Raw genomic sequence first — 27,375 nt, 5'->3', positions numbered from 1 at the left:
TTCACTTATTTTATCAAATATATCAGTAGGATATCAATGTTGAAAACAGCTGTGCTGCTTTAGATTTTTGTGGAAAATGTGAAATATTTTACAGGGTTCTTTGATGAATAGAAAGTTCTAATCCACATAATTTATTTGAAATAGAAATGTTTTGGAATATTATAAATTACTATCACTTTTAATCAATTTAATGTGTCCTTGGTGCATACAGTATTTCAAAGTATTTTTTAATTTTTTTTACTAGTATTTTACATATTTTACTGTTCTAGTGGACATTTATGAATATACTGTAACAGACTGATTGGTTACAGCAGTGAAGGAAAAGTTTGCATAAGTAGGTGGAACCAGCAGCATCACAAGTATTTTAATGTACCCTAAATTATGATGACCAAAGATTATATGGTACAGAACATAGAGTACAAACCTACAAAAAAAATGTACTCTGTTTCCAGCTATAAATACGGCACTCAACATGTTCATGCATCAGTCAACCTATACTCTTAAACAACCCGCTTCACTACTGCATAGAAACTAAAGTATGAGTTTCTTACATATGCAAAAAGACTTCACACACTCACACATACATACACATTAAGGATGCATAGGGCCAAAAAACACAATAATGAATAATGCATTGAGCAGCAAAACAGCTGACAGAGTTTAAGTGTGCGAGAAAGGATGAGATCAGGATCGAAAGAAAGAAAGAAAGAAAGAAAGAAAGAAAGAAAAAAGAAAAAGAAAGAAAGAAAGAAAGAAAGAAAGAAAGAAAGAAAGAATAACAATAAAATAATTCTTAGCAGGAACAACAACATCATCTCACTGAATCTGACATTTCAACACAAATGTCCGGTTCACACTTCTTCATTATGACAAAGGAAAACTCTATCACAGTAATCATTCATGAATAATCATCCATATTTTCACTCGAACATTTGGACATTTGATGAAGATCTGTTCAGAGAGTACTCTAGAGAGTAATACACCTACACAAGCCAGAAGACTGATTCAGTCCAACTCATTGTGATTGTGTAATGTACACTTGTGCAGCAATTATACTTCTACTTCAAATTAAAAGCAGTTATGATCTCCACTCATCAGTCTGCCGAAACATTGACGATGAATCAGACATTTCAACACAAGCTGCATTCCTTGCTGAACTAATTTAGACTTTATAATGAAAAGGATTTGATATAGATGCTGTTCAGTCCTAAACCCAATAGAGAACCAATGGCCACACTCCTACACAAGACAGAAGACCAATTCAGTCCAACTCCGTTAGGATTGTGTACCGTGTGCACATGTGCTTGAGGATATAGATCTGTGGATATTTGTGTATTTGTACTAAAATAAAAGCAGGTATGATTTCCTGAAATGGTGATGCCATTTCCTGATCTTCAATCCAAGTATGTTAAAACACTTTATAAGTAGCTAAAAATTAGTTCATGATAGATAGATAGATAGATAGATAGATAGATAGATAGATAGATAGATAGATAGATAGATAGATAGATAGATAGATAGATAGATAGATAGATAGATAGATAGATAACGGAAGAAATTCAAAAGCATAATAAAATAAAAATAAAGGGGGAGGTTCCTCTGTGCCCCACGAGCTCATTAACGGCTCTGTGAATCCCTTGTGAAAACGGTGAAGGAGGGGGCCGGGGTCGTTTCTTACCGAAAACAAAGTTGCTCCTAACGGAGGTCGCGAGAAGCATCGTCAAGGCCGCGAGCGCCCTGAGAGCGGCCCGCTGGAACGCCGGGAATGTCATATTCTTACTCGCGCGCATCCCGCTCATCCGTCCAGTGCGTTAAACCCAGTAGTCCTCTCGAGACCCGAAGAAGTGGTGAAGCTCTACGAAGCGCTGACTGAAAGAAAGGGCACACACATACACACTCATTAACAGACGGAGAGCGCCGATTGGTCGCATTGATGCTGAGCACACACACTTCACGAGCTGCTCAGGTGCTTCCATTGATATCACCGTGTCACTCACTGTGTGTGATGTGACGCAGTGATCGAAAACATTCTTTTCGTCACTCAGTAACCCAGAAAAGGACTCTGAATCGACAAACGCTACCTAAAAACAAGCGTGCCTGAACTGAGAGTACAGCCCCCGAAATCCTCCCGGTAGCCTTTAACACCGCTTTCATTATTCTTCCGCTCTGACTGCTGCGCGCGCGATAAGAAGGTGCACCTGTCGCCCGTTGAGAATTCAGCGCGCAGTGTCTCACGCGACGCACTCACACAATAGTCCAGAGCGTTTGGGTGATCTTCCTCTCTCTTAGTGCGCTTGTGTGAACTGTGTAAGTCATGGCGTTGGCTGCTGAAAGAGCGGGCGACAGCGCAGCGATGATCTGTATTGTTGTGCAACTACAGAGGGAGGCAAGGACGGACAGTGGCCGTCAAACTGTGTGTGTGTGTGTGTGTGTTCAGCAGCGAAGCCTCGCCTCTCTCGACTGTTGGGATGAGGTGATGATACCTGCTGCAATTCTGTGACACGCGACCCGACACTGAACCACCCGCGCCGCCTCCCTCACTCATCGGTTCTTTTCTCTCACTTGTCTTTACCCCCCACCCCCCAACCCCCTCCCGCCTCTCCCGCTGAGAACCAGTCCCGTTCTCACCCGCGCAACCGGGACGCCCCACCGAACCACGGAAAACAGTGGCAGGTGTATACAGTCCGAGAGCGCTGAATGCATAAGGAGCGGCAGGGATGTTGCTAGAGCTCGCGAATGGAAGGGGAGGGGAGACGAGAGCAACCATCAGCGCATTAACAGTAAGCCTAAACACACTTTAACATCAACCCCCTTCCCTTCGCTCATAGTTTAACACCTCCGAGCGTGTTGGACTGTTTCCTGCCCGGTGTGCCCGTCAGGAGAGGCGCGCGCAGATGCAGACGCATTCCAGAGCACGAGCGTGCCCCTATTTACAAACCTGACAGGTGTCTCCCCCCATCAGCGTAAGCGCCAGGATGCCAAAGACCATAATAGTCCTGCTTGTCTGTGTGGTCAAAAGGAGGGCAGATACAATACGCACCGTTATAAGCGCTGCTCGTGATGCCCGTCGGCTCCGTCGGTTCTGGAGTGTTGGACCCGTTTATGCCCGCTGGCGCTCACGCTAAGGTCCCAGTGGATCTGTGTATATTGGTTCTCGTTCCGCCCTCCGCTGTCTTCTTGTTTTTCTTGCTTTTTCCTTTCTCCACGGCTACCGTTCACTGCAGCAAAACAGTCTGTCTGAAAGCACTGAGAGAGAGGGAGGGAGGCAGTGAGGGAGGGATGGAGGTAGGGGGAGGCGTGCGGTGTGGAGGGGGAGGGGTGGGGATTTTAATACGATTTGGCCGTACCATTAGGATACCAGGGCTAGACCAATGTGCCTGAAAGATTTTTATTATTATTATAATTATTATTATCATGAATATTATTACAGTTGTTCATAAAATCATGTATGTTATAAGTGCGTAAAGTTTGTGGCCTAGTCTGTTTTTAGAGGAATCTCTCAAAACTTATAACTTTTATATATATTAACCGTTTATTTGTTTGTTTGTTTGTTTGTTTGTTTGTGTTTCTGACTAAACATTAGACGGAAACAATAAAGAACATCAGGTATTATATGTGTTGATTCTATGAGTATCTTTGAAGTTCAAAAATGCTAAATTTCAAAAGTCAAAATATGATAAATTAATTGAGTATGAATACACATGCAAACAATACATTATTTAATTTACCTAATGTTAAGAAAACACTAATTGAGCAATTTCTATAATCAAGTAAATGAAGAAATCGCTGTTTTTAATACTTTATTGAAAAGAAAGAAACAAAAAATATGTATTTATAAATTTACACGGAATTAAATAACATTTCTGTTTACAGTAAATAAAATCATCATTAAGAATTATTTGAATTACAAGACGCCTGGACTCAGTCGTTGAACCCTTTTTAAAGTAATTAGTATTCATGAAAATAATGTCACAAAATAAATCTTCATGCTCCTGAAAATAAATTCAATCTTCGTCTTCCAAATTTTCGGAGTGAAATGTGAGCAGGACAATGTTTTCGTGAGGGTCGACCTTTTTATTGGTTGGTGGCGGCGCGAGGTGTGGTCTTGCGAGTCCCCGCGCGAGCCGGGCTCTGGAGACCCCGCCGGCTGCTCGGGAGGCCCGCGCGAGAGGAGAGGGTGGCAGGAGGGAGGGGAGGGCGTTGCGACTCGCGAGAGGATTTAAGGATTAGTTCTGCACGTGGATTTACTCGCTGTGCGGTGCGGGGGACGCACGGGGTAAAACATGGACGACTGCACGAGAGGCAGATACCCCGAGAGAGCTGCGACTCGGTCACCGTGGCGGTGGCTCGAGCAGCCAACCGGAGCCTCGGGGCGGGACACTTCCTGCCCAAATCACTACATACTTGTGTCTAATGTCAGCAGCCCACGGCCTGTCGGCTTTTATTCATTTCACGGGGTGAATAAACCATGACACAGATTAGACAGTGGAAAATTAATCTCTTTATGCGGTAAATAAAAAGATCCAGTTTGTAGTGTTATCATCCCAGCTTGTGCACGCACGTCAGCACTGTCTTCATCACTGATACGGATGAGACAGTAGTTACATCTACCGGTCAGGAGACTGTACTGCGAGCACGGTATTCCCAGAAAGCGCCCGGTTACATCATACCACACCGAAGTAGTTCAGCCTATCGGACTGAGAATTATTCAGGCAACTGTATTTCAGTCTGCGAAGTGCGGTCCAGTGTGCCTTCAGTTTCTAGTGTTTGGAAACAGAGCCCAAGCACACGTTGACGTCATTCTCCGCAGAGCTGTGACAGTCCACGCGTGACCTGCGCAATTCCCTTCCTTCGACGTGCGAGTGTCCAGAAGCGCAGAAACCAACACCCGAGTTTCCGACCGGCCCAGGCGTGCGAGGGAAGAGAGGGATAATATTAACAGAACGTCTCAATTATCAGTTTAATGACTTACTAAACATCTAAAATCAAATACTGCATTAAAATGAGCCCTCATCTCCTCTCTCTCTCTCTCTCTCTCACACACACACACACACACACACACACACACACCAGCTTGCCTGTGGAGAAGAACAAGCCAAGATCACATATGAATGGCAAAATTGTAGATTAAATTTCAAAGCAGGATGATACTGGTGAAATTGCCTCATGTGGGTAGATGAGAGGATGAAAATGAGCTCAAAGTGGATAAATGAATGACTGAGAAACTCTTCACACTTTCAATTAAATGCATGAGAGGGTGAAAGAGGGTTTCCTGGAAGAGGATTTCCTGTAGAGTTTGATCAGGCAGTGCAGAGGTGAGATTCCTCTCTATCTCTATTCCATAAAGACTGGGAAGAGCCAATCACACCGTTTCACTGGGAAATCAATAGGACACTGATGTCTCTCTCCATCTCTCTGGCAGGCTCTCATTCTTTCTCCACCCCCAACCACCCCTCACCACCACCACCACCACCTCCCCAGTGTAATTTAGGAAAATACTCTTCAGGTTAGAGAGACCTTATTGGCAAGACCAAAGGCAAGTATATTACAGCTGAACTGATTTGAGAGGGCAAAAGGGGACAAGAATGCATTAAAAAGAAAAATGGCAATTTTTACTGTATTAGAAATGTGGGATTAAAAACGTAAAAATCAGGAATACTTGCAAGTTACCAAACAGTTACATCTTTTTTTTCCCTTCATAAAGACACAATTTTTTTTTCTTAAACCAAAAGTGGGTTATATGTATACAAGGGCTCATTCACAAAACGGTAAGCTTAAATACTAGATATTGCATCCTCTACATGACATGTTTAATATTGTATCCCTAAAAATAAAAATAGCTATTCTGCTGTATAAGAAATATAGGATTAAAAATAATAATAATCAAGAATACTGTATATTGCAATTCACCGAACCGTTGCATGTCGTTTTCAAGCCGTTGCATAGTTAATTAACTGTGGAAAATCTCATAGAACCAGGCTTTTTACATTTTTTCAATTATAATAAATTAATGTTTTATTATTGTTTTCATAACGAACGGTTTATTGCTAGTCATACACAAGATTGCTTTCGTTCACTAAAATGTAATGTGTATTGCATCCTCTGCGACGACTGAGCATCATAAAACATAATTAAGCATAAAAAATAACCATCATTCCGCGATGGCGTCATTATCGACTCATCTCTGCCGGGACTCGAACCCGGAGCCTCTGGATTAGAAGTCCAGCGCGCTATTCCATTGCGCCACAGAGACTGAGCCACATGATGCAACGTAAAGCGAGGTCATATTCTGCATCAGTACCGTATCCTGCAGCATCAGGACCAGTGTACTGCTCGTGCTTGTAAACGCGTCACGTCCCGCTAGGGGGAGCGCGCGCGCCTCTTGTTTTGACGTTGTGCAGCCATGGCGCCACTGCCTTCCTCCGCATCCGAAAGCAAAATAAGCATGGCTTATTGATCAATTCTTGAAAACGACAATCATCCAGAAATCTCAGCGACTCTATAAAACATCTATGTTATTCAAATTATTACGATAGCTCAAACAAACGCTAATTATTTCGCGTGGTTTACTTTTAATAATCAACTGTAGGCTACCAGCGTTATTCTGGACAGAAAAAAAAACAAAAAAACATAAGAGAAATTAATAACATTACCTAAAAAGCGCCGTCTTTTATGTATACCCGGTTTTCAGTAGTATAGGTTAATTATTTGTTTTTTGTAAAATAAGCCCATTATAGAGTAAATATCCTGCCAGGGTTTTTCAAGCTCTAGAAAATATTCGTTAATTGTTAAAGGCAGCTAGGCCATGCATAAATGCATAAATATCCATTTAGAGTGAATACAGTAAACATGATATTATAAAGGCGTTAAATAATTTGTTCGTATAGTAAAAAATTTAAAATAGGACACTATTTATGCTATTTTGTGAATTCTTTTCACCATTAGAGTAGCCTACTGTTCAGTGTGCAAACCTTAAGTGAAACGTTTTGTACATCACTTTTCACAAATATTATTACAAAGGCACTTTGCAGAGATTAGTGCAATGCAACCCCCAGGAGATAAAGACCATAGCCTACCGAAACTGCAAGGAAAGAGATATATATATATGTGTATGTGTGTGTATTTATTTATTTTGTTTTCAAAAGGATATCTGGGGTCCCTAGATCTCAGTTTGAAAACCACATAAACCAACCAGACGCAATACTTAAACTGAACATGACTTGTTTATTCTTGAGCACAAGTGGAAGGGCATGCCTTCTAGTTTCACATGCAGATAAATATGCTATCTCCTGATTTCGTTTTTTAGTGAAGCGGAAAGGAAGTGAGGAGTTTTTCAGTAAACATTCAGTGTAGTGACTTCATGTAGTCTGTAATCCAAACCAATCCATTTTACGACATTACCATTTAAATGAAAAAAGCCCACAGCAATCCTTGACATTATCATTCAGGTGAACAAGATTTCAAGGAGAATGATTTAACCTGTGCAGCCAGACTTCAACATTTGTGTTTATTTAGAATACTAACAATATTCTAATCGCTCTCTCTTATTAGTGGTTTCTATGAAACATCTACATTACCATTATTATGACACACAAAATGCATTGTCTTAAAAACAGTATCTTTATAGATGCTACAGGAAATTGAGCAGAGAGAAACGGTACACGATTCATACTACAAACTTCACCTCTTCTTTTAACTTCTTATATAGTCATGCTGGGAGGAAAGCACAAAACTACATTTGTCATATATACCCCCCAGTCTAAAGGTTTAATTGGCCTTTAAATCACCGAAAGTGATTTTATTTAACTGAAATCAAGCACAAGTCAACATTTTTGGAAATACTGCAATGACACAATGAAACAAGACAAATGTTCAGCCCTCTCCTTATATGTCCATATGATTGCTGTAAAGTTTTTAAATGCCAATTAAGTGGTATGCCCCTCTTTTTCAGTTTAGCAATGTGCAAGGCATGAAAAACACAGAGGATAGTTTTTGGGTTGATATTTATTTAGCATATTTTATATGAATCAAGTTGGTCCTTATAGGCCACTTCTTAGACAGATAAACAAAAGAACACAACTTCGTCTAATTCCATGTCTTCTTCATTTGTGCGTCTCACCCAGTCCTGTCATGTCCATGGATTTACATGGCAGCAAGACCAATCGATGTGAGAACAGTCAAAGCAATGACAATGTAGCCAGAACGATAGACTTCAGGAATCTTAAAACCCTTCCCAAGATCCCATAACTGCAAAAAAGAGAAAAAGAGAGATTTATATCAAAGTATGATATGATATATTTGGGCACATAAATAAAAAAATCAGAATCAAATTAATTACATGATATGCTGAATAATAAATCAAAATAATATCAGTATTTGCTCAGAATAGTCTTATAAAATGATATTTCATTATTCTGGCAGATGAGGAAAACATTGAACAAACATTAAAAAATTCTGTAAAATATGCTAATATCATATTTATTGGTAAAATCAAAATCTTATTAACATTAGAAATGTCTAAACTGCCACTTTTTATCTATTTAATGAATCCTTGCTGAATAAAAGTTTTAATTTCTTGATAAAATAAATAAATAAATTCGTTTTATTAACCCCAAACTATTGAACCATAGTGTCTTAATTTCACACTTTGGTCACATTCAACTGTTTACACTGTCACGAGTCATTATCAGCACGAGTAAATATGTGTATGAATGTACCAGATGACGGATGCCGTTGAAAGTGTGGAAAGCCACTGGGAAAGCCAGAGCAAATTTGCTGAAAGCAAGAAACTGGGGCCCAAAGGACATGGAGTGAATCAGATCAAGGTAATGTGGGTAACTCTCAGGTAACACCAACGCAGCAAGTGCAAACGCAGAGATTCCTGAGACCAAAAAGATCAACATCATCATTTTATATTAATATGCAAAAGACCAAATCTATAAAGTTTTAGTACACATCACAGCTATAACAACAAAGAAGAGGAAAGACATCACTGGAAGCACTTTATGGACGATTAATGGAAACTCTGACCAGCCATTTAGAATATACCTAACTTTAAAGTTCTTGAGCATTTAAAGCAATAGACAACATGACCGTATGCTTATAATAAACAGAAGGTTACCGTTATTGTATATGCTAATATATTTATCATTTTGTGGTCCTGTAAACACATTATCAAAAGACAACTTTATATTATAGCTACCTGAGCTTAGTGCTACTCCTGTTCCTCTGTGTGAGATGGACAACATCATGGGGACTGACCACCTGAAAACACCAAAGCCATTAATCCATCGACTTTTAGTGACATTTCATTAATAACTCACCGCAAACCAACATCCTCACACGTCCAATCCTGTAGATTGTATGATCAACACACTCCAAGAAGCAGAAGTGTGAACACTCACTGGTAGATGCTTATATGAGGCGAGACAGGTCGGTTAAGTCGTGTGTTTTTGTTCCAAAACTTGTCCATTTCCTCTTTTGCTGTAGTTCCCATAGGAACAGCACTGAAAAGAAAGGAACAAAAGGAGCTTTACACATTAATATGAATTCATCAATTGAAAATATTTAACGAAAATACAAGTATACTTACTGTCTGTAGAGTACGGCTAACTGCAACCGTGATGAACACAGACCCTGCCGGGCCACTGTCCTTTAACACAAAGAAGTAACGCCTAATATGGTTAATCCTATAAATCATTGATACATGTCAAACTGTGTGATCCAATAAATGTGATAAGACTCCAGAGATAAGCTCAGACATATGAAAATTAACGTTACATATTAAGTAACAAACAACACAACACTCAAAGTTTTGATATTTTCGATTTTGATGACAAGAACTTTACAGACAGTATGAACAAACACAACTATTATCATTCTGAAAATTTGATGTTGAAATAAAAATAAATGCACTGACTGATAATGAAAACAAAAACATGAAGTATAGACATGGTTATAAAGATTTTAGTAGATCAAAGGGCACTTGTTACATTTACGACATGTTAACAACATCAACACTGCCAGATAATATGGCCTCAAAAATAATGTCACAACGATTAATTTCAACTTAAACAAAAGAAAGAGCAAAACTGTCACGTTTTAAAAATGACATGTTCGTACTGACCTTAAAAGCAACGCCATGTTTTGGAGATTGAGTCTTCGGACGTGACGCAGCAGGATGTTATGTCACAAAAGAGTTCACAGGCCGCCGCCATTTTGGTAAGGTCATTACAAGCGTTAAGTGAGGTCATTGTCAGTTTAGGCCAGGCTATGTAAATAGGTATCCTTGATTATATTTATTTTCGGATCAAATAATAATAGTCGTAAAGAAAGTTATACTTACCCATTTAAAATTTTTTTTATTAATCTTCATGTTCACAGTTTAGGATGCATTGTGAATTAAGATAGAAAATATGTCAAATTAATCACTACGAAAGTTTGTTGAAAACTTTATTGAACTGTATTGTATATTGCTTATAAGTATTTAAATAGAATCACAGAATTATATTGATAGTAACATTACAACAGAATTCTAATAAATTTGCATAAAACAAGTACCAACAAAAAGCTTTTCATATTTGTACAGTACCTAAAATTGCAAATAAATATTTGAATCATGTACCACATTTCACACACAAGTGGAAAAGAAAATTAACTCCAGCCGAAACGTTTTCAATTCACAGCAAAATCAATTCAGTAGAAATGTAATGATCCTGAAACCTATAGCTATTAAATCACCAATTTATTGAGGATAATGATATTTAGGATACATAATGTAAACAAATTATTCCCAGTTCATGTACATACTCAATCAAAGACACACACATTCATTCTTACATGATAAATGTCACATGATTGTTTGATTCTTTATTTGTCTCATTACCTTTCTACATATCTTTTCCAAACAGACACACACAGCAGCAGTCATGCACAGAGATTGCATATTCTTGTTAATAGTAGGTCTCTCTTTCCACCCAGCCTGGAAATGAAAGACAGAGAGAGAAAAATTAACTAACTTAATTAAAACGATGCATGCAGGAAAAAGCTAATTTCACATATATTTAATTAGTACCAAGATGTTATTCATAAAGGAGTTTTTATTAGCCAAGTATAAATAAAGAAATAATTTAACTAAAACTGAAATTACAATTAAAACCACAAAAAAAAAAAAAAAAAAAAAAAAAAATATATATATATATATATATATATATATACATATATATATATATATATATATATATATATATATATATATATATATATATATATATATATATATATATATATATAATATTTTTCATTTTAATTTAGTTTAACTTGATGTACTAAAATATATAAACAAAAACAACTAAAAATGATAAAAACATAAATAAAAACATCATTATTGACATTATTGACATAAACAAAATTACTAAAACTTTAGCTGAAATTAAAATGGAATGGAAAATGTAAAAATAAATCTAATTCAAGAGATGAATAAAAACCATATATAACTATACATATATCTCAATGCTATTAAAATAACACTGCTCAGAAAAAAATTCGGTGCTCACCTCCTGGATTCCTGCGCAGGATTAATTTACGGATCTCATCATACACAAAGATTAGCAAACTGTAAGGTAAAGCACAGAACCACCACATAACCCTGTAAAAGGAATAGGAAAATTAGAAAGGAAAAGGTGAGGACAGGGGGAGCAAAGAACATAAACTCTTCTAGGGAGCAGAAGTGTGTGTCCCTTACTTGAGCGGGTACATCCTCAGGGCAATGTCCATTCCAGGGCAGTAGGACAGGAAGGCTGCCAGAGCCGTCTCAGTAAACAGTCCAAAAATGAGAATCCTATTCCTATAAGTGCACAGGTTAGAGAACAGCCTTTAACCGAGACGTATGCAAATATCACACTCTTGAATGCGCTCATAAACATGCACAAACACATACTGACTTCATGCCCTGTTGGAAGACGGAGTTCCTGCGTGTCTTGCAGATGATGAGGTCGGCCCACTGCACCACCACAATGCTGGCGAAGAACGAGGTGTGACAGGTGAACTCGATGACCTTACGCTGCTCGTAAGTCTGAAAAAAATATACATTTATATAGAAACATGATGAAATGCATACATTTCAAAAATAGCGAACATTATTCACTCATGTAATTGTTGTTAATACATATTAAAAACTGTCTAATAATTAGCAGTTTAAGCCTGTTAAATGTAGAAAACTATGACTTATTAATAAAAACAAAATATTCTGGATTAAAAGATGGCAAAAAGAATGTTCCTTTATGTAGACTTCACATACTTTAGGAATTCACTATGTAAATCTATTTTATTTTGTACAAATGTATCAAATTTCAAATGACAAAATGACCATTTAAAATTTTTGTCATTTTTCCAAATTACAATTAATCAAATAAACCTATCGGTAAACATTACATTGTTACAAAAAATAAAGTCAGATAAATGCTTCTTTTGAAATGACTATTCATCAAAAAATGCTAAAAAGAGAAGCATGCAAGTTTCGACAAAAATATTAAGCAGCACGACTGTTTTAAAAATTGTTAACAATAAGATAAAAAAAAGAAAAAAAAAAGCTAATATATACTTATAGATATAAACATATATAGAAAATATAGACTTGGAAATATTCCTGGAGGATCATGTGACACGAAAGACTGGTCTAATGACCAAAATATATTGAAATAAATAACAGTGATTTTAAATTTAAATACTTTACAATATTAAAGTTTAATAAATTATTATTTTTTAAATAAATGCAGCCTTGGTAAACATAAGAGACATATAACAAAAACAGTAAAGGGTAAGAATACTGTTTCTTACTTACTGCATAACTGGTAAGGTATTATTGAAGAACTACAGTTCATTATTCATTAACACTTAACTCACTACTGTTAACTACGAAGGAAGATGTGTTAACTTATCAGTATGTGATACAATTTTATGATTGTGTTAAGTAACAGTTAGCTAATCAATAACTAATGTATTATTTCATACCATCTGAAGAACTACTGTGTCTGTGTATGTGTGTGTGTACGTTTACCCATTGCTGTCCGTAGGTGTCCTCCACGTCATTAACTGAACGATCATCCCAATCCAGTCGAATTCCCAGCAGTGTTTGAGGCAGAAAGCCATTCTCAGCCATGATCACAAAATAGGTGAAGAATCCTCCCAGCGCCTGGATCATACCTACACACAAATAACACAAATATAGATGCACGGCTAAACACAAATACACAAAAACATGTGATTACTTTTATCCCTGCAGAGCATGAAAAGCTATTTTATTCACAATATTATTCAGAAGCACGAAGCCTGTTCACCCCTCCTCAGATTTCTAAAGTCGTTTTTCATTTACACTTACAGTGCAAAATCTATTTCTTTGAAAAATAAGTAGCATTATTGAGGATAAAAAGGTGTTTGCACTTAGCACAGAAAAAATGACACTGTCTCGTATTACACATAAAATGAAGTAATAAGTAGATAAAACAGTTTTTTCCACTTTGATCATGTCTTTTCTTGCCTACCGCGCCAAGTCAACCTAGTAACCCATCAAAAAATAAGTTCATGATGCCTCGGATGATCATTTGTTTGCACAAAATAAATCTTCACAGACTACAAAGTTTACAAGAATTAAGTTATAAAGGGCATGTGTGTGTGTTTGCTGATATCTGTGTGCAAGTGCACTTGAGGCTGACCGATCTGTCCGTAAGCCATGCTGATGAGCCTCTCATTCACCAGCTTGTCAGTTTTAGGGTTTCGGGGCTGACGCTTCATAATGTCACTCTCTGCCGACTCGTACGCTAGAGAGATCGCAGGAACCTGAGAAAGAGAGAGAGAATGATGATGGTGATGACAAAGACGCTTATATGTGTGTGCGTGTGTGAGTTGGTCTGGTGTCTGGTGCCCGAGGGTTTGATCACACTTGACAGGAACTGGAAGTAAGACTGAATGCACACAAGTCTGAGTGTGTGTATAACACACCATATCAGTGCCAAGGTCGATGCAGAGGATAGTGACGGTGCCCAGAGGCAGCGGCACACTGGCGAGGATGAAGAGCAGGAAGGGTGTGATCTCTGGGATGTTACTGGTCAGCGTGTACGCAATCGACTTCTTCAGGTTATCAAAGATCAGACGACCTGACACAGACACAAATTTTATCTTATCGAATATTATATATATAATTTGTATTAATGCAATAAATACATTGAAAGAAGTATTTTTTTTTTTACATTGTGTAAGTCAGGCCAATACATTTAGAAATTTGAAAGCGAGAAAGCAAGGAAAAATCATTTCTTTTGTCCTAATACTTAATATTCCTTCTCTATCTTACCCTCTTCCACCCCCGTAACAATTGAGGCAAAGTTGTCGTCCAACAGGATCATGTCAGCAGCTTGCTTGGAGACGTCAGAGCCAGAGATTCCCATAGCAACGCCAATGTCAGCCTTCTTCAGAGCAGGGGAGTCATTCACCCCATCACCTGTCACTGCCACTATAGCACCCTGCAGCCAGAGCCAGCCAATCAGAATCAGAGTCAAAGGCAAGTCAGCCAATCAGAATCAGAGAAAGAGCTTTCAGAATTAAAGACACGTCAGAAAATCAAAGTCAGTGTCAAAAAGTCTTTCAGGAAGTCTGTCAGTCATTAAGTTTACACTTCTGTTCAAACATTTTTGGTCATTATGGTTTCATGTTTTTTAAAGAAGTCTCTTATGCTTACACCAATGATGCATTTATTTGATCAAAAATACAGTCATACTGTGCAATAGTATTATCACTTAAAGTAACTGCTTTGTAGTTTAATTTTTCTATTTTTAATTGTAATTTATTTTCCTGTAATGACAAAGCTGAATTTTCTGCCGATCAAGTTCAGTGTCACATGATCCTGAAGAAGTCATTTTAATAATATTTTTGTGGAAACCGTTTTTTTTTTTTTTTTCAGAATTATTTGGTGAATACAGAGTCTATAAGAACAGCAATTGAAATATAATTATTTTGTGACATTAAACATGCCTTTACTGTCAGTTTTAATTAATGCATTAATACATAAAAGTATTAATTTCCTCTTAAAAATGTTAAGTTACTGGCCACTTTCCATTGTAAGATAAACAAGTCACAGTTACTTTGAATAGTGCATTATGATAATAACCAAAATATTGCCTTTTTTCCAACACCATGAAAAAAAAAACACATACAGCACTTTTAAGAAACACCTGCTAAAATTAATGTAAACAATAATAATTCCAAAGTTCTGATATTTCAGTCTAGCTTGCATTCTGACAAATTTGTCATGTGTAAAACATCTAGTGTGTGGTATTTTAATATTCACAAATACACAAACACCCATCCACCCACTCACCCACACACACACACACGTTTGTTTTTGTGAAAAGTGGGGACATCCCATAGGCGTAATGGTTTTTATACTGTACAAACTGTATATTCTAGGGCCCTACACCAACCCTAACCCTAACCCTAACCCTCACAGGAAACTTTGTGCATTTTTACTTTCTCAAAAAAACTAATTCTTTATGATTTATAAGCGTTTTGAAAAATGGGGACATGGGATGTGTCCTCATAAGTCACCCTCTCCTTGTAATACCTGTGTCATACCCATATCATTATACAGAGTTGTGTCCTGATATGTCACAAAAACAAGAGCACACACACACACACCTGTCTCTGGCAGCCCTCCACGATGATGAGTTTTTGTTGAGGTGAAGTGCGAGCGAACACAATCTCTGTGTGATTCCTCAGAATATCATCCAGATACTCGGCGCTCATGTCCTTCAAGTCTGAACCATGAATCACACAGGCCTTAGCGTCTCTGAAACGCACACACACACACAGAATAGTGCCCAATTCCATTATCTGTGAAGAAGCAATAAAAGCAGATAAAAATCCCCTTCAGATTTAGTTTACACACCCAGTAGTTTATGTTTATGCACCCAGACTCTCAAGCAAACACTCAAAAGAGATAGATTCACACACACAGACCTTGGATTGACTTGGCTCAGAGGTATATTAAGTCTTTCAGCGATATCATCCACCGTCTCGTTGCCCTCAGAGATAATACCCACGCCTTTAGCAATGGCTTTAGCGGTTATAGGATGGTCACCCGTTACCATGATAACCTGTAAAGATTTTGTCATCTATGACATCGGACACAAAATGCTGAACTGTAGATTAATGGATGGAGGGAACCTATAAATGGATACCTTAATGCCTGCGGAGCGGCATTTTCCTACAGCATCTGGCACTGCGGCGCGAGGCGGATCGATCATGGAGATCAAGCCCAGGAAACAGAGCTGGTTGATCGGGAAATTCACATCTTCACTATCAAACTCAAACCCCCTTGGAAACTGTGAGGGAGAGAGTAACAGGTGGCAGAACCCTGAAAGAGACAGAGGGTAGAGAATTAAATGAGGAAGGAAAGAAAGAGGAAAGGAAGGAAGGAAGTACTTACCCAGAACCCTCTCGCCCAGTCCGCCCAGCTCCATGTATGCTCCCTGAAACGCGTCCTTCCAGTCCTCATCCATTGGCAGTTCCTCACCGTTGATCATTATGGTACTGCACCTGCATTACCAATCACCAAATAATCAGTTATGGATTAAAAACAGCATGGCTGTCAATGATGACAGATATTATTGCTTTATATATATTTCATTACAAACAGCCAAAATATTTTTACAGTTTTTTGGTTAACAGTAACAACACTACAATAATCACATATATTAATAATAAGCATTGAATTAAGATGAATCGTTCAAGCTTGTATTAATCAATAAAAAGTATGGCATCTCATCATTAATCACAGTTATTGATTCATGTTATTTCTGTTCTATATATGGATCCACTGTATCTAGCTCTGGTATTAATTACCTGTCCAGAATCCGCTCTGGGGCTCCTTTCATCACCAGCAGGTGTCCAGTGGGACTGTCTTCTATCTCATGAATAGACAGCTAAGAGAGAGAGAAAGAGAGACTGGGATTATTTATATCTTAATCGATTTCTGTATGACATCGACATGATTTGTTTGTTTAATATCTTTATAGCTATGGCTGTGTGTTGCTTGTAGGTGTACCTGGTATTTGTTAGTTGAGTTGAATGGGATTTCTGACAGTTTTGGGTTGTTGTCTCTCAGAGTCTGAACACACCCGGACGAGAGCTCAACACACTTCAACAGAGCAGACTCTGATGCATCACCTGATGTGTCCCTCTACAAACACACAGCAATCACTCACAATGTCACAATCAAACAACAGTAGAGAACAATCCCTCATCTCAATTCAAATGTACACTGCTGTTCAAAAGTTTGAGGTTTTTATGCTTTTAAAAGTCTTGAAGTCTCTTTAAAAAAAAAAAAAAAGTTTCTATAAAACCTGACATTTTTAAATGTCGTTTATTCCTGTGATGGTGTGATGATTAATTCAAAAGCTATTACTCCAAAAATCATGCAAATATGCTGATTTGATTATAAATGTTGACAGTTGTGCTGATAAATGTTATTCTTTGATGAATAAAAAATATGCATACTTGCTGAAGAAAAGTTTTAATTTCAAATAATCTAATTTTTATTGACTTACAAACTAATGAATGTATTTGCACGAGGTGTTGTGTATTATTGTACCTTGCGCACAGGAATGTTTTCTTGTCCAGGTTTGAAGACAGCACGGTTACAAAGTCCCGCCACTCGAGACAGAGAGAACCATGTAGGAGAGCTTTTATCGAAACAACTGCCTACACACACACACACAGACAGAGAGTGACATAAGAAAAGAAGACCTTTGGTCAAATGTGCTCAAACAGACGTACAGATGTATGAACAGATCACAAGGAGAATGAATCCTGTAAATGTTCAAAAGATATCAAAACACTGCCGTTTCCCAGATGCTTTTCATTCAAAGTGACCTAACATATGCTAATTACTGGGACAGTGTCCTGTGGATTATTGATAAAGTGATTTGCTTAAGGACACTGGAACTGTGATCAGAAACTCTAATTGATACTGGAAGCTTGCATTGTATTCCAACCAGGTATTTTTTTTTTTTTTCTGTTTGCACTGAAATTGAATATGCTGCGGGTTCTGAATCTGACACAACCAGTCAGATCATATTTGCAATTGATTTGTGTGATGACCAGACTGAAAATCAAGTCACTCTTCATTGGTAATCTCTCCATTTTATAAGCAGTTAACCACTATGATGAAACAGATTTGTTGAGTTCAGAACTGAAGTGAGACCAATTTGTGAACAAATCATGTGTGAACTGATTTAACCGATTCATTGACAAGATCAGAAGAATGATTTGTTCACAAATCAAACATCATTACTCTCAGCGCTAATAAGAATTAGGATAAAGATAATAAACAAACACTTGGAATATAATACATGGGCTACTTTTATTATGTTTTTTTCATTATGGAGTATTATTTTAGACCTGTGTGACCTAACGACTTTCATTGATTGGTCTGTGGATCTGAAAGCATTCTAACCTGATTGGTCCTCGGTGGTGTCGGCCTCGTGGATCTGGTTGTCAAACCACATGTGAGCAACAGTCATGCGGTTCTGAGTCAGGGTTCCAGTTTTATCCGAGCAGATGGTGGAGGTGGAACCCAGAGTCTCCACGGCTTCTAGATTCTTCACCAGACAGTTTTTGCGAGCCATGCGCTTAGCAGTCAGAGTCAAACACACCTGAGAGAGATTGAATGGAATTAAAGGAGAAGACGACAAAGTGTCATGGTCTTCCTGCTTTTGTGGGATTGTAAAAATCGATGAAAGAGGGAGTCTAACAAATAGAGACGTATAAAAAATATAAAGAATGAAAGGTTGAGAAACAAACTGCAGTGCATGTGTGTGTGCTACTGTTCAAAAGCTTGAGGTCAGTAAGATTGTTTAGTGTTTTGAAAGAAGTCTTTATGCTCACCAAGGCTGCTTTCATTTGGCACAATATGAAATATTAAAATGTGAAATATTGTTACAATTTCAAAGAACTGTTTTCTATTCAAATATATTTTCAAATGTATATTACTGTACTTCTGCAATAGCAAACTGGATTTTCAGCAGCAGTTATTTCTCCAGTCTTCATAAATCATGATGCATTTTTCCCCAAGATTCTTTGCTGACTAAAAAGTTCAGAAGAACAGTATTTATTTATAAAACACTAAAATTGCCTTTACTGTGACTTTTGATCAATTTAATGTGCCCTTTACTAACCCCAAACACTTGAATCCTATATGAATGTCGCAGTATGTGTTTGCATGAGTGTCTCACCGTAACAGTAGCTAGCAGGCCTTCAGGAACATTGGCAACAATGATACCAATGAGGAAGATGACGGCCTCCAACCAGGAGTAGCCCAGAATGATTGACAGGATGAAGAAGGACACGCCCAGGAAGATGGCTACACCTGTGATGATGTGAATGAAGTGCTCGATCTCCATGTTGATTGGCGTCTGACCCACTTCCAGACCGGACGCCAAAGATGCAATGCGGCCCATCACTGTACGATCACCTGTAGAGATCACTATGCCATGGGCTGTACCTGCACATACACAAAAATCAACCAATTCATGTGAGAAAGTAAGAAATAATAAATGAACAAATGAATGAATAGAAGAAGGAAGGAATTTAAAGAACAAATTGAGCATTTCAATGAACGAACAAATGAACAGTCAAATATGCAAATGATTATGCTTGAATGAATAATGTAATGAACGAAGGACTGACCTTCCACACAGTTGGTGGAGAAGAAGCTAATGTTTCTGGTCTCCAGGGGGTTTTCATGAGTAAACTCCGGAGAACGAGTCTGAGGCTCTGACTCTCCAGTGAGAGAGGAGTTATCCACCTGAGAAAGACGGACAGTATAGTCTTTCTGATCTCAGGCTTCTTACTAAGACTATAGATTGATAAACAAAGCTGATCTCAGATCTGATGTCTTTCTCTTAATGTCTATCTACCTTGCAGCCGCTGGAGGAGATGATCCGAAGGTCTGCTGGGATTCTGTCTCCACCCTTGATCTCCACCAGGTCTCCCTGAACCACCTGTTCTGCATTTATCTGATATTTCTCTCCATCACGAATCACCAGAGCTTGCTGAAAGAAATAAAGTCCATTTCAAAGATCCTCAAACATGATGATGAAGAAAAGATATTTAGGGAAAGGCCTGTAACAGTGAACATGTCAGAACAGAGTTTGAAATATGTAACCCTAAGAAAAAAACATTTTCATGTATATTTGTTTAAGTGTGTATATTTATAGATCAAAATCAGAAAGAGCTTTATTGCCAAGTATGCTTGCACATACAAGGAATTTGTTTTAGTGACATAAGCACTGAGAAAAAAAAATTGGCAAATAAATAAGTGTATAAAAAATTGTGCTATAAATGATAATGGAATAGGATTGAGTAAGATGTAAGATAGGGATGTACTAGGATGGAGGGGTAACAAATAAATATAAGGATACTGCACATTTCTATTGCATAAGTGGGGAACATTTAACTGTTCATGAAGTAGATTGCCTGGGGGAAGAAACTGTTCCTTGTATCTGACTGTCCTGGTATTTGCAGCTCAGCTGGCGAAGGAAGTACAACCTTTGTTGGGCCTTTTTCACAATGGAGTCAATGTGATTGTCCCACTTCAGGTCCTGAGAGATGGTGGTTCCCAGGAACCTGAATGACTCCACTGCAGCCACAGTGCTGTTCATGATGGTGAGTGGGGGGAGTGCAGGGGGGTTTCTTCTGAAGTCCACGATCATCTCCACTGTTTTGAGCATGTTCAGCTCCAGGTTGTTAAGATGATAAGCCACTTTACCATGGAGCCTTTTTTGGTTATTTAACCATACAGATTATTTTTTTAAATGACCATTTTAGTCTATTAATAATGATGTTATACTGCATTTAATCTAATTTAATTATACTTAATAAAGCAATTTGGCAAAAGTCTAGTCCCTGTCTTTAACATTGCTGTTTATTTATTTGCTTTACTTCACCATATTTATTCTCTGTATTGTGAATTTCTGTACTGTATAAACTGTCGCAACATTGTACCCAGCATGCCATCAAAGATAATTCTGAGAGAGGGGGGTGGCGGGATGACATGTGGTTTCTTTCATAAGTTAAGAAGGATTTACATACATTTCTATAAATCATACATTGGGCTTTTAAATGTTAAAAGGGATTTACATGGATTTATGTAAATCATATTAAACATTGCTCATAATGGTTTCCGTTTGGGATTATTTACATTTACATTTATTCATTTAGCAAACACTTTTATCCAAAGCAATCCACTGCTGTTATCACACTAACCTGAGGCACCATATTTTTGAACGATTCCATGATGCGGGAGCTTTTGGCTTCCTGATAATATGAGAAGCAGCCGGTTATGATGACCACAGCAGACAGAACCACACCGAGATACAACTGCAGTAAACCAGAGAGACGGAGACACAGGTCAAGGGTCAGGGGGCTCAAAACTACACTTTTTTTTTTTTTTTTTTTTTGTGGCTGATAAGGTTTAAGTCAAGACTCCGCCAAGACTCTCCTCTTTTTTACATCTGTAAATATGATAAAGATAAAACAACAACAACTGGTGTACAAGTAGTGTACAAGATATATCCTATTTAGATCTTGCAGTTTGTTTAATGTATGCCATAATTTCTGAGTCTTAATTCTGAGTCTCAAACAAATTTTAGTGGCCAATGTTCAAAACCTCTCAAGGGAGCCTACCTTCCACCACAAAATTGTCCATATTTTAACCATTTTTCATGAAAAATAGACTTAAACATGGCAAAAGAGTAGCACTGTCAGACCATTTACCGTATTTTCCGGACTATAAGTCGCACCTGAGTATAAGTCGCATCGGTCCAAAAATACGTCATGATGAGAAAAAAAAAACATATATAAGTCGACTGGACTATAAATCGCATTCATTTAGACCCAAGAACCAAGAGAAAACATTACCGTCTCCAGCCGCGAGAGGGCGCTCTATGCTGCTCAGTGGTAGACTACAGGCGCAATGAGCAGCATTTTTGGCAGCATAGAGCGCCCTCTCGCGGCTGGAGACGGTAATGTTTTCTATTAGTTATTTTCACTCATTTCATTTCTCTTGGTTCATGTCAAATTAATTTTGATAATTAAGTCACACCTGACTATAAGTCGCAAGACCAGCCAAACTATGAAAAAAGTGCGACTTGTAGTCCCGCAAATACGATAAATACACACAACACACACTGTCAGTTTAGAATGGGTAACATGCAAAAATGGTGTAAAGAAGCAAACACAGTTAAATGATCCTTATCTTCACATTTTCATTTATCACTGACCCTAAACTGTCCCAGATGCAGCTGGGAGCTCAATCCACAGACTGGGACTCATTCATCAAACTGGATATGGGGCAGCAGAGCTAAAAGAAATGTATTCTCCTCACTCGCCAAAAATGTGCGCAGCAGGTTTTAATTCCCCTCTGGTGGAGTGAGACCAATTTAACTCATCATTTTTGTGGTTTCCTCTTTTAATCGGCTTAAATATGGATTTTGGAAAACTTAACGATTTGTAAAAAGGAACTTGCACAGGTATTATTTAAATATTAGGACACATGAGTACTTTTAGTCCTACTTTTATGAATTATACTGTATGAATGACTGATTTGTAGTGCCAGCATCTCCTTATAATGAGGGTTGTTTCAGATTTGAGCAATGAGTAACTGGATCTTTTAAATAGGAAACTGCTATTAGTTAAATGCTAGAGACAAACATACAGTATGTGATCCTGGAGCACAAAACCAGTCATAAGTGTCAATGTTTAGAAACTGAGATTTATACAGTAAATAAGTAAATAAGCTTTCGATTGATTTATTGCTTGTTCAGACAATATTTGGGCGAGATACAACTACCTGTATTTGAATATCTGGAATCTGGAATCTGGAGTGCAAAAAAATCTAAATACTGAGAAAATTGCCTTTAAAGTTGTCCAAATGAAGTTCCTAGCAATGCATATTACAAATCAAAAATTATGATCGAAATCGAAAATTTTGACCCATACAGTGTTTTTTTTTTTTTTTTTTGGCTATTGCAAAAAATATACCTCAGCGACTTAAAACTGGTTTTGTCAGGGTCACATATGGGTACTTACGCTAATTATTATGAATTGTAATGTTTATTAAGAATCGTATAAATGATTCATGTGTGTCATCAACATATCCAGCTTTTCATAATGAAGCTTGTTTCAGATTTGCTCAATAAGAAAGAGGGATTCTTAAATATTAACTCCTTCACAGCTAGATGAAGAATTGTTTTTAAATGCACAAAGCTACACTATAGCACACAACAAGCTCAAATAACATTTGGACTCAAATAACAGGATCCAGACAGATTTAAACCTGTGTCTCTTTCATGAGCACCAAAAGTCAGTGTGTCTGGAACAGGCCACAGCTCTCACAACAACTTACAGTCTTACTGGCTGCTTAATAAGCTCTCTCACTCTCATGGCGGGATAGTAAGTGCACTCACATTGTCATTGACAGGTTCATCCTCAGTGGCCGCTTGAATTCCGTAGGCAAAAAAGCAGAGGAATGCGCCGATCCAGAGCAGGATGGAGAATCCTCCAAACAGCTGCTTACAGAACTTTACCCATTCTGGTGTGGTGGGCGGTGGGGTCAGTGCATTTGGACCGTCACGGGCCAGAATTTCTAGCGCTCTCTTATGGGTCAGACCCTAGTGGAATGGAGGCAAAGTTACTCAAGATTTCCTGAAGCAACTCAATTATAACAGCAAAACAATTACATTTATTTATTATATTTATTTAGCTAAAACTGTTTCCCCCCCACAACTTATATCATTAAATAATATATATTCCAAAGCCTTGTTTAGGTTGCCGTGGGTGTGCAGCTCGAATGTGCGGCTGTGTAAAATGTCACCACGATTTAAAAAAATATCTGATTCATTACTGGAAATGTCGAGGGTAAAAGTTAAGATGACTCACTCTGGCGAGGTCAACTCCATAACGAGTACTGAGCTCATCTAGAGACAGCTTATGGTCATCCTGTAGAAACACACATACTGTAAGAACATCAGATATAACACAACACTTCATGTTTGCCAATAAGTTGGACCATCAAAATGTATCACTTTTTTTTAGATCATTTCATTGTTTGATTTCTAATTATCATCTCTTACTCTCTTACACACACACACACACACACACATACACGTTTGTTTTTGTGAAAAATGTGGACATCTCATTGGCGTAATGGTTTTTATACTGTACAAACTGTATATTCTATCACCATACACCAACCCTAACCCTAACCCTCACAGGAAACTTTGTGCATTTTTACTTTCTCAAAAAAAAAAAAACTCATTCTGTATGATTTATAAGCGTTTTGAAAAATGGGGACATGGGTTATGTCCTCATAAGTCACCCTCTCCTTGTAATACCTGTGTCATACCCATGTCATTATACAGAGTTGTGTCCTGATATATGTTACAAAAACAAGAGCACACACACACACACACACACACACACTTTCTCTCTCTTTTTTCTTGTACACTTATGCACAGACACAAAATAAAAACTTCTTACCAGTGAAACCTCTTTCTTCAGCTCATCTAAATCTTTATCTTTCATCTTTCTCTTTCCTCCCGTGTGAGCAGCCTCAGGGTTGCTTTCATGTCCAGACTGAGAGACAGAGAGAGAATAATACCCAGAGAATAAAATTGTATTGCTTAGATCTTGTTCCTTCATAGCTTATACATACATATATAAATATATATATATATATATATATATATATATATATATATATATATATATATATATATATATATATATATATATATATATATATATATATATATATATATATATATATTTTTTTTTTTTTTTTTAAATGAATTTCATATATATATATATATTACATATGTGACCCTGGACCACAAAGCCAGTCTTAAGTGTCAAATTTTCCAAATTAATGTATTGTTTATTAGGATCAGAAAATATTTGGAGGAGATGCAACTATTTGAAAATCTGGAATCTGAGGGTACAAAAAAATCTAAATACTGAGAAAATTGCTTTTGAAGTTGTCCAAATGAATTCTTAGCTATGCATATTACTAATCAAAAATTAAGTTTTGATGTATTTGCGGCAGGAAATTTACAAAATATCTTCACGGAACATGACCTTTTATATCCTAATGATTTTGGATATAAAAGAAAAATTGATAATTTTGACCCATACAATGTTTTTTGGCTACAGCTGAAAATATATCCCAGTGACTTAAGACTGGCTTTGTGGTCCAGGGTCACATATATGCATATATATTTACATATTGCTATCTAGGGTAAACAAACAGTATTAATATTAGTGCACACTAGTAATACTGAGCTCAGTTGAGATTTTTCTTTCTTAAGGGTATTTGCATCATGTTTGCACAAATTTGTTAATTAGTCAGCTGAATGTTTTGTAACTGAATAGTATTTTTTCACCTGAACTATAGCTCAGTACTGTAACGAACACCATAATATGAACTCAGTCATAGTTATGTCTTTATAACTACATATGACATGCTATAGTGAAACTATGACAGTTCTTTGACAGTGTTATCAAACACTGAGAGAGCTTGAGCATATTGGTTCATGTAAAGTAGTGTCTTTGGCAGGAAAGTGTGCTGTGTGCTGACACACTAGGAACAGGGTGTCATGGAAATCACCTGGTCCTGTCACTCTTACTCAGCTGTGACTGTGCATGTGTGTCTGACACGTGTACGAACGGAACAGTATGTGGAACAGAGAGAAGATCATTCATTACATCTTACATCAGACCTCTTTTCTGAATGAATTCATATTAATACCAATCAAACATAAACCAACTAGATCTACCACACCTCTCAGTCTCATTATGAGCATATAGACAGCATTACATCAGTAAAATAATTAAATACATACATACATACATATATATACACACACATATATATATATATATATATATTATATATATATATATATATATATATATATATATATATATATATATATATATATATATATATATATATAAAACATTTTAAAATTCTTATTTAAAGTAGGATTTGTAAAACAGTTGTAAGTCATCATGTTGTTAAAAAAAATTTTAAACCTTTTTTTTATTATTTACTATGTCATGATAACAAGACTTTATTTTTACATTATAGCAATAGTAAGAATATAAGTTAGCATAATTGTCATAAAAAAATAATGTCAAAACATTAATAATTTGAATGGTTTAAAAAAAGAAAATCTTAAATGGAAATTATAATTACATTTTTGTTCTTTCAGTTTTGTTTTGACACATCACCCAAACATTTCTTTGTGAGATTCACCTTCCATCTACTTTCTGTCACTTATCTCCCACACAAACATATTCCTCCATAATCATGCTGTATTCATAAGAAACGATGTGATACATTATTTAAGGGTGCACAGCACTCATAACAATCTGTGAGAGAAAGAACGAAAGCCGGCGAGAGAAAAGGATAGACAGAATAATTGATGAAGCACCACAGGAAGACACACTCACCCCTTTTCCCATGTTCGCTGATAATGAACTAGCACCTAGATTTCTCCCACTCTCCCCTCACACGTGTGGAAGACACTGGTGGCTTTTTTTGGAGGTAACATACCCCTTCCACACACACACACACACACAGCCTGTTCACTCCCCCCATTTGTGCCTCAGGGTAACCCAAAGCTCACTTCCCACCCCCTGCCCTTAAAAACACACAGACACACACACTCACACACAACCTTCGTGCCCATGGCTCTGTATACCTGCACCTGCTACCACTTTCCCCCTTTTTCTCTCCCTCCCTCCCTCCCTCCCTCACACACACACACACACACACACACACACTTGCACACTTTAATCATCATTATTTATTTTATGCTTGTTAGAAGGGCAGAGGAAGTGAGACGGGCTGAATTCTTCATCACCTGAGTTGGGAAGGTTACTTTGGAAATATAATAGGTTAAATGACAAGTTTGCCTATTTAAAATGAAATAAGTAGTGTAACTATTTTAATTAATTTATTGCAGTAATGTAACTGATTACATTTGATGACTTGAATGTTTTCAACTGTTATTCATTATCAAGACATTTAAACCAGACAGGGTTAACCTTACAGTAGAGCCCAATTACAGACTTTTGTAGAATGCAATAAAAACAAGAAGCTTTGATTAGTTAATTCTCTTTAACTTTTATTTAATTTGGAAAAGATTGCCACAGTTTTTCCCTGACCAACTTACTGTTTTTTGTAAATATAAACACATTTTTATTTTGATGGCTGAAATACACTCAAAAAAAAAGTTGGGACTGAGGCAAAATAAAAGTAAA

The 27,375-nt window shown here is 37.2% G+C and overlaps 3 protein-coding genes and 1 non-coding gene across 8 annotated transcripts in view; all 4 read right to left on the bottom strand.

Annotated features, from left to right (window-relative positions):
- The window catches only part of LOC113120995 (cell adhesion molecule 3-like), a 56,441-nt gene extending 53,162 nt beyond the window's left edge, over positions 1–3,279 (bottom strand). For 4 of the 5 annotated variants that reach the window (XM_026291185.1, XM_026291202.1, XM_026291194.1 and 1 more), the window contains exons 1-2: positions 3,041–3,279; positions 1,679–1,869 (exon numbers count right to left, since the gene is read on the bottom strand). In XM_026291185.1, the coding sequence (XP_026146970.1) occupies positions 1,679–1,799 (121 nt within the window). In that variant the 5' untranslated portion in view covers positions 1,800–1,869; positions 3,041–3,279. The remainder of the gene's footprint in view (positions 1–1,678; positions 1,870–3,040) is intronic. The other variant, XM_026291219.1, reaches the window with a different exon arrangement.
- Positions 3,280–6,179: 2,900 nt separating this feature from the next.
- trnar-ucu (transfer RNA arginine (anticodon UCU)) lies at positions 6,180–6,253 on the bottom strand. Its single transcript has one exon. It is a non-coding gene; the product is annotated as a tRNA-Arg (tRNA).
- Positions 6,254–7,986: 1,733 nt separating this feature from the next.
- On the bottom strand, positions 7,987–10,192 carry LOC113120989 (succinate dehydrogenase cytochrome b560 subunit, mitochondrial-like). Its single transcript, XM_026291172.1, has 6 exons — positions 10,127–10,192; positions 9,593–9,652; positions 9,405–9,506; positions 9,203–9,264; positions 8,718–8,881; positions 7,987–8,247 (listed from the first exon to the last, which is right to left on the bottom strand). Exons 1-6 carry the CDS (start codon positions 10,141–10,143, stop codon positions 8,143–8,145), a joined length of 510 nt encoding a protein of 169 aa, XP_026146957.1. The 5' UTR covers positions 10,144–10,192; the 3' UTR covers positions 7,987–8,142.
- A 535-nt stretch (positions 10,193–10,727) lies between these two features.
- LOC113120983 (sodium/potassium-transporting ATPase subunit alpha-2-like) lies at positions 10,728–26,689 on the bottom strand. Its single transcript, XM_026291159.1, has 24 exons — positions 26,563–26,689; positions 24,589–24,684; positions 23,989–24,048; positions 23,517–23,720; positions 21,316–21,429; positions 19,968–20,102; positions 19,738–19,855; positions 19,284–19,552; positions 18,506–18,704; positions 17,642–17,751; positions 17,096–17,230; positions 16,894–16,973; positions 16,478–16,587; positions 16,230–16,405; positions 16,009–16,145; positions 15,688–15,838; positions 14,348–14,516; positions 13,999–14,153; positions 13,713–13,836; positions 13,058–13,203; positions 11,943–12,073; positions 11,744–11,845; positions 11,556–11,647; positions 10,728–10,981 (listed from the first exon to the last, which is right to left on the bottom strand). Exons 1-24 carry the CDS (start codon positions 26,572–26,574, stop codon positions 10,953–10,955), a joined length of 3,054 nt encoding a protein of 1,017 aa, XP_026146944.1. The 5' UTR covers positions 26,575–26,689; the 3' UTR covers positions 10,728–10,952.
- Positions 26,690–27,375: the final 686 nt, after the last annotated feature.

The sequence above is a fragment of the Carassius auratus genome, chromosome 2, assembly GCF_003368295.1.
Source record: "Carassius auratus strain Wakin chromosome 2, ASM336829v1, whole genome shotgun sequence".
NCBI lineage: Eukaryota > Metazoa > Chordata > Actinopteri > Cypriniformes > Cyprinidae > Carassius > Carassius auratus.
Note: the sequence above shows the minus strand (reverse complement) of the source record. Positions and strands in the feature narration are given on the sequence as shown.

What these genes read in the sequence shown, in the direction of transcription:
- LOC113120989 (XM_026291172.1), bottom strand. An exon ending in TTAGCCGTACTCTACAGACA is followed by an intron (nt 9,507 to 9,592) that starts GTAAGTATACTT and finishes CTTTCTTTTCAG; the next exon opens with TGCTGTTCCTATGGGAACTA. An exon ending in AGGAGTAGCACTAAGCTCAG is followed by an intron (nt 8,882 to 9,202) that starts GTAGCTATAATA and finishes TTTTGGTCTCAG; the next exon opens with GAATCTCTGCGTTTGCACTT.
- LOC113120983 (XM_026291159.1), bottom strand. An exon ending in ATGAACCTGTCAATGACAAT is followed by an intron (nt 21,430 to 23,516) that starts GTGAGTGCACTT and finishes GGTTTACTGCAG; the next exon opens with TTGTATCTCGGTGTGGTTCT. An exon ending in CCTGCGCAGGAATCCAGGAG is followed by an intron (nt 10,982 to 11,555) that starts GTGAGCACCGAA and finishes TTTCATTTCCAG; the next exon opens with GCTGGGTGGAAAGAGAGACC.